At 39.1% G+C, this 7,302-nt stretch overlaps 1 protein-coding gene across 2 annotated transcripts in view; it reads right to left on the bottom strand.

Moving 5' to 3' along the window:
• Positions 1-489: 489 nt before the first annotated feature.
• NPY (neuropeptide Y) overlaps positions 490-7,302 on the bottom strand; it is an 8,830-nt gene continuing 2,017 nt past the window's right edge. Inside the window, exons 3-4 of one of the 2 annotated variants that reach the window (XM_029233922.1) lie at positions 3,625-3,705; positions 490-655 (exon numbers count right to left, since the gene is read on the bottom strand). In XM_029233922.1, the coding sequence (XP_029089755.1) occupies positions 598-655; positions 3,625-3,705 (139 nt within the window). In that variant the 3' untranslated portion in view covers positions 490-597. Of the gene's footprint in view, positions 656-1,551; positions 1,753-3,624; positions 3,706-7,302 lie in introns of those variants that run through there. The other variant, XM_029233923.1, reaches the window with a different exon arrangement.

Raw genomic sequence — 7,302 nt, 5'->3', positions numbered from 1 at the left:
CACTTGTGAAAATGGCGGGAATAATCCTCTGCTTGAATGTGTCATGAGCACTGAAAGGATCAAAATAAAACCACAATGGCACCTACAAAAACACATACACAATTTATACCTCTTAGAATGTTGAATAAAGCTAGGATCAGACGAGAGCTTCATAAATTCTCATACATTTACTTGATAATGACTATGTTGCTCACAGGCATTTCGTTAATGAAGGTTGAATTATTCTTACTGTAACTCTCGCAAGGATTATTATTTGCAATGATATATGGGTGGTATGGTGCCTTTAAACTCATTCCAAGAAGGGTTACCAGGCTGAAAATGTTTCAGAAGTACTACTAGGGAATCTCTTGGAATGTAGTTGTGCGATTTTTTTTTTTTTTTTTTACCATTATTGTATTTCTTAAAGTGAATTTCTGTTTCTCAGGGATGTCTTAGTCCACTCGGGCTGCTATCACAAATTACCATAGACTGAGTGGCTTAAAAACCACACAAATTTATTGCTCACAGTTCTGGAGGTTGGAAAGCCCAAGATCAAGCACCAGCAGATTTGTTGTCTGGTGAGAGCTTGCTTCCTGGTTCATAGCCAGCATCGTCCTGCTATGTCCTCATATGATGAAAGGGATGAGGGACCTCTTTGGTTCCTTTCATAAGGGCACTGGAGAAACATCAGAATGCTTTATAAACAAAGAATATTTTGTATACCATACAATTCCCTAAGTCATGGTGTGTACAGGGTTTTTGTAAGCAGTTTTAAGACATCACATATAAATATTTGTGCATATTTTTTACGGTGTGGTTCAAAGTACAAATATAGGATGAGGCCCATTTTCTTTGATTTAGAAATTACACATAAGAATCTAATACTAAGCCTATGCAAATAAGTACGTGGAAGGAGTACTTATTTAATAAGTGAAGGAGAGGGGAAGTTTAATAACCTTTAGCTAAATTAATTATCATACCCCATGTTGTGTGAAAAGATAATCATCCTGCTCAGTGTGTTTCTGTTCATGACTCAAATTCTAGGAGTGGTGGCCTAAGTGAATGTGTAGATCTGCGCTGTCTGATATGGTAGCCACTGGAAACACGTGGCTATTTAAGATACACTAAAATGTAAAACTCCGCTCCTTATTTGCACTCCCTACATTCAAGTGCTCAAAAGCCAATGTACCTAGTGACTACTGTATTCAACAGAGGACATACAGGACATTTTGCAGAAAGTTCCTTCAGACATCAGTCCTTTCTGCTGACAGCACAGGCTAACGAGGTTAGCAAGAATTCCATATGAATGGGGGAAAAAGTTCAGCAAATTGTTAGAAATTAGCATTGCCTTGCTCTGTGTTTCCAAATACGTCTGTTGTTCACACACACACACACACCCCACAGCTGTGTCTTGGTTGTCATAAATCATATCTTTATATCTTCCATAGGCACTGTTTTAATATTGGTGAAACAAACCTTGAATCTGCTACTTGAGGGAGATTGTGATTTCATGAGTAACTTCAGATAATTCTTACTACTGCAACAGCAGATTTTGCATTGAGGAGCATACACTTTTGAATGCGTGGTACTTTATTTAAACACACATATATACAATGTCGACAAAAGGAAATTCTGCAGAGGTGAGCAAAGGGGCTGCATGCATTGGGAGGACCGGCAGACTCTAGTTTTACAGGATGAAATAGGGGTTGAAAAATAGGCAAAGACCGGAGAGCAAGTTTCATTTCCCATCACCACATAGAAGGGTCTTCCAGCCTGTCAAACACAAGAAGCAAAGCACGTAAGAGAAGCTTCCCAACTTCCTGGGAGCCTTGCAAGAGTGAGACATTCAGTTCTGAACTGAAAGATGATCAGAAGCTGTTGAAAAGTCTGCTGTTGGCATTCTAAATAGGAGGCCATGTAGAATATCAGAGCGGGAGACAGTGGTATAATGTACAGAGACCCAGCTGAGTAGCTTTCACACATGTTACCGAGAGTCTCAGGCAAATCTCAGAGGGAGTATTTAAAAGGCTCTGTATTTATCAAAGTAGCCAAAGAACCCTGCAATATTTCTGAAGATCAAAACTATAGGAATCACATGAAACTGTAAAAGAAACTTACTGTTATTCAACTCTGAATATGCTTCCTGTATTTTCCTGCAAGGCTTTTTATGTAGTAAGGTAATATTTATTAGACTATAAAGAACCCTTTTAAATAAAATAGCATTCACAGGCAACTTCAAGGCTGTCAAGTTTTGTCTCCTTCTAAGTACACATGATTGAGGCTGTCAATCAGAGTACAATTAACTCTATTTCATGCACCAACCGTGGGATGCTTGGCCACAAAACAAAGAGCAGAAGCAAGACAGTAAGTCGGTCTGGATGATTATATATTTCTAACCCTAAGTAGATATAGCATATCCTAAACTTTTTACGGTGGCAAACATCATATGCCTATCAATGAAACATTAAAAAGTATGTATTGCTTAGTATGTAAAAACCACCCTTATGAGTTTTCCACCTGCTTCCCTTGCATTTGATGTTCAAGTCTTGGCTGGTACCGCCAGGGACAAGAGCACTGGAGTTTTATTTCAGTCCAAATTGGTGTTTCCTTCAGAGAGAACAAACCTGACAACTCTAGACTTGCACCTTCACCCTGGCTGGCCATTTCACAGGAGAACAGAGGGAGGGTGGGAGGGGAGGCGGGTGGCTCAGAGGGTCGTAGGCTCATCCTCTAGGGAGAACCCAATGAAGAGTGACAACCAGTCACACGTGCTGAGCAAGTGTTCTAGTGACCTCTTCTGGGGAACTTGGTTCTTGATGTCGTAGAGCTCTGGGTTTAAGGCGGACTAGCTAGCACAGAACTGGATAAACCATATGCCATGTGATCTTACTGGTGGGTAGGGGCAGGGGGCCTGGGACAGGAGAGTCAGTTATGGAAACAGAGGAGGACCAGGCATCTTTTCACTCACAGTCTTCGCTCAGGAGGACCCCAGCCCAATGTCTGACACCTAGATATTAGAGGGCACCCTTCCTAAGGCAGGTCCACACTCCAAGAAAGCCCCAAGGCTCCAGACAAGCCCTAAGAATAATGTCATTCTTGTTCATTCATTGAATGTGACATCAGTTGAACTAAAACATGTCAAAAAGTAAGCAGGAGTACCCCTCAATTTATCTACAGCTTCATGTAAAACCAGAAAGACTGGAGTGAGAACCAGAAGGGGCATTTCCTAGGATGTGTAGATCCTCCACCTAGGGTATAACAACTAAAGATGACCTCAGCCAAAGATGGAGAGTTGGTCATTTCAATGTAGAGATGGGCTGATTACCCTATGCTTCCACAATCTAAGCCAGTGAGAAATTCTCTATAGAGTAATTTCTGAGGTTAAAGTCACTCATATTTAAAATTTCAAAGGAGCATCAAATAATTTGAGCCAGAAAGTATTACCCCACAGCAGTTTAGAGATTTGCAAATGAGTGTGTGAAGAGAAAGGTCCTCACTGCTCTGTTCCCCACCCCTCTTTCTGTCCAAGTCCTACCTGGTCTAGAAGACCCCATTCCAAACGCCTCCTCCCAGCAGCCCTCTCTGATTTCCCTCTCCTGGGTACCTGAACTCTGCAATAATGTCCCCACACAAGCGTTTTCATACCTAGTTCTGGGAACGTTTTCCGTGCTTTCTCTCATCAAGAGGTCTGAAATCAGTGTCTCAGGGCTAGATCGTTTTCCGTATCTAAAAAACAAAGCGGGGTCGGGGAGAGTAAAAGTCCTTTAAAGCAAGTTTGGAGGAACCATAAAAACCTTTAGGAAAAGAAGAGATTTGTGGTATTAAATATAAAAGTTATTTTCAGTTGATCATCTGCTAACGAGTAATCTAGGTGAATGAAACATACATGATATAGAAACTTCATAAATATGATTTCAAATTATATATTTAAATTTTGCTTAAATACTTAATAGGTAACTTAGCAGATTATATAACCCAACCAAAATTCCTAGTCAAATTCTTGCCTTTTTATATTATCACAAACAATACATATGTATAGTTTTATAACTAGGTGACAGGAAATAAATTTAAATACATCGAAGTATGATTGTAAATGTTTCCATAATTAGATAATTAGCTTACAGTTCTGATGATATACATCAGTTTAAATCAAAGAGACCAGATGATATTTCAGAAACAGGTCTATGAAAAACTCATCAGACTGAAGTTCTAGACTCACCTGTGTCTTTGAATCTCAGTTCTCCCATTTGTAAAAATAAAATCATAACTCCTGCTTAGAGTCTTGATGAATATCCAATGTAAGTCACAATGCTTTGAAAGTGACAGAGCGATACACAAGAATGCACATTACTGCTGTTGAAATGCACCCATTCTCACAGCTGCCAACAGATCCTGAGTCCATATTTATTTGGGGTGCCAAAAGCTAAAAGCTTTCTCTCATGCTGCGATTTTAATCTGCCCTGAAAATATGAAGGAATCCTTCTGGTCCATGGAAATGTTCCTGGTCTCTTTTCTCCCACAGCAGGATATGGACAGGGCGATATATGAATTCAAGGTTATGTTCTCCTGCCAGGGTGGTATATGCTGCTGGCTCCAGGCAAGTGAGGACATTAGTCTGTCTGTCTGTCTGTCTCTCTCACTGCTAAAGGATCTGACAAGTCTACACCAAGTTGTACTTTTTGAGGAGTCTGTTTTTCCCTTTCTTAGAAAGGGCATTGGACATCAGCAGCCACTTTTTTCCACAAATGAAAAATAAGCCTGGCGTGGATTGATTAGCTAACAGATAAAACAGCGGAACAAAGCTGATGGAGGATACATGCTAACTGCCTACTGAGCGCAGTTAAATCTAAATCCTGGGGAAAGATTTCCTATTATTGCTCCTTTGCTGGAACTCAAGGGATGCAAATACAAAGCCATCTCCCCTGTCCCCATCATTTGTAAGATTTCCTCAAAGATTTTCTGGAGTTGTAGTATCAGGTTGCAGACTGCTGCTTATATGTATTTATTCTGTCCACCAGTTGATTTTACTAATGCTAACACTCTTGGGCAACCTTAACTCATTTATCTTCATCATACTTCAGTGAATTAAAGAACTGGAGAATATTTTCTCCTATTTACCATTAGAGAACCTAAGTCTGTAACAGCAGAATTTACACAGTCAGAAAGTGGTACCCAGAGCAGCACTGATGACTGTTCTTCCATCTCTAATTAATTCTGGATTATCCTTCTTCTCCACAATGCTTTAACTTTCAAAGATAGCATCTCTAGGGAAAAGATTTTTAAACCTGACCGCATATTAGAATCACCTGGGGAGCTTTTAAAATCACTGTAAAGCCCAGCCCGTGCCCCACCCCCCACGGGGAGATTCTGATTTAATTCACGAGTTCATTAAATATACTGATGCTGCTGTTACAGCAGCATCAGTATATTTTAAAAGCTCCCAGGTGATAACAATGAGAGACCAAGAGGGAGAAACTCTAGTCTAGGGCTGAGTTTCTCAATCTTGGCACTGTATACATTTTGAGCGGGATAAGTCTTTGTTGTCAGGGGCTGTCCTAGGCATTGTAGGATGTTTAGCAGCTTCCCTGGCCTCTACCCACTAGATGCCAGTAGCACCTTCCCACCCCACCACTATGACAAACGAAAATGTCTCCAGACATTGCCCAGTGTCTTGGGGAGCATAAAGTCAGCCCCAGTTGAGAATCACTGACCTAGGAGACTGTATAAATAAAATGTGGTAGATCAATGCTCTAGAATAAACGATGCCACCTATGGAAGCGATGAACCAGGAGTATATGGCTTTAGAACATGAACTGAGTAGAAGAGGGGAGGAAAGAGAATGATATCACAGTACCATTTATGCCAAATTAAAACGTATATTCACAAATGTAATTTTCAAAAATACAAACGTGCGTATGAGTGGATGTGTGCGGTGGGAAGATGATAAGAGTACAGAATGGAGGTGATGGGTGCAGATTATAAGCCTTTGAGTGTTTCTAAGATGGAACTTATATGAAGATGAGACAGAAAACTGCTTCAGGACCAACTCCTTCCCACCTAACCTGAATCTCATCCCTTTCCCTTATTTTCTCCTCATCAAGGGTGTTGAAGATCACATTGACTGCTGACAGTGGTGACAACATCCAAAGATCGATAGGAGGAGGGCTCCAATTTAATCATCACTAAAAAAGGGTTTTCATGAAATGTTCTTAGTTTCATGATCTGTAAAATGGAGATAATGATACTCACTTCAAAGCTTTGAGGTAAAGACTGAAGAAAATAATGCCTAGGAAAACATGCTGAAATACTAAAGCTTTATACAATAGTAAAGGTTTACAGCAATCATCTCTGAAAAATAAGTTTTACTGTATGCTATAATTAACAGACTAAATAACTAATAAAGGCTTTCCTAGAAGAAAAAAAACAATTTGTAAAAGTTCTTTTCTCTGGTCTGTATGATAGCGTAAGCAAGAATTTGAAGCAATTAACTTTCTGAAAAGTCCATTAAGATATAAGACATTTTTGCTTTTCACTAATGAAAATTATCTGACTTTAGGCATCATAAACCAATACTATTTAATTCTGGCACTTTCGTATATTTCTGATTCTATATATATTGGTACTTTAAAAAAAGATTTTCAGGATGAAACAGCTTTCTGATGAAACAGAAAAAATGTTAAAAATTAAGAAATATAAATTCTCCCCACTTTGGATCCTTTCCAACTATTCCCTGAATACAGTAAAACAACAAACAAAAACCAACATTTTACAAAACGTAATTTAAATATGTTAAATAACATTAATGCTTGTAAAGAGCTCATTGCTTTTAGCTTATTAAGGTCATTTGATCTCAGTAATTAAAATAAGATACTGAGTGATTCAAAACTAAGATGAACCAATTTTGGAAACAAATTTTAAATCCTAGGTTATCTGTAAAATCTTTTGGGTTTGATTTTTTGCTTAAGATCTGATGTTGAGAGTAAAACATGGCCTTCCATCTTAGCTTTCTGGGCGTTCAGAATAAAGATGAATGACAACTTCTCAGATTGCATGTAATCCCCGGATTCACCCTAGAGTGAGCACACCACTGTAAGTTTCTCCTTAAAAAAGCACCAAGTGGGCACTTCCTTTTCAGAACTCACCTGCTATGAAATGGGTAAAGTCTCACCATGTTACATCAACTATTTTCTTGCTAAATATCTACTTATTAGGAGCACGATTGTCAAGTGAGGGGCTGAGGCTGCCATAAAACACTGTACAGGAGAGAAAAAAATAGTTCTATTTGTCTTTTCCTAAATACCGTCATTCACTTCGGTCTGGGCA

The sequence above is a fragment of the Monodon monoceros genome, unplaced genomic scaffold, assembly GCF_005190385.1.
Source record: "Monodon monoceros isolate NGI ecotype Baffin Bay Population unplaced genomic scaffold, NGI_Narwhal_1 Super_Scaffold_2, whole genome shotgun sequence".
Classification (NCBI taxonomy): Eukaryota; Metazoa; Chordata; class Mammalia; order Artiodactyla; family Monodontidae; genus Monodon; species Monodon monoceros.
Note: the sequence above shows the minus strand (reverse complement) of the source record. Positions and strands in the feature narration are given on the sequence as shown.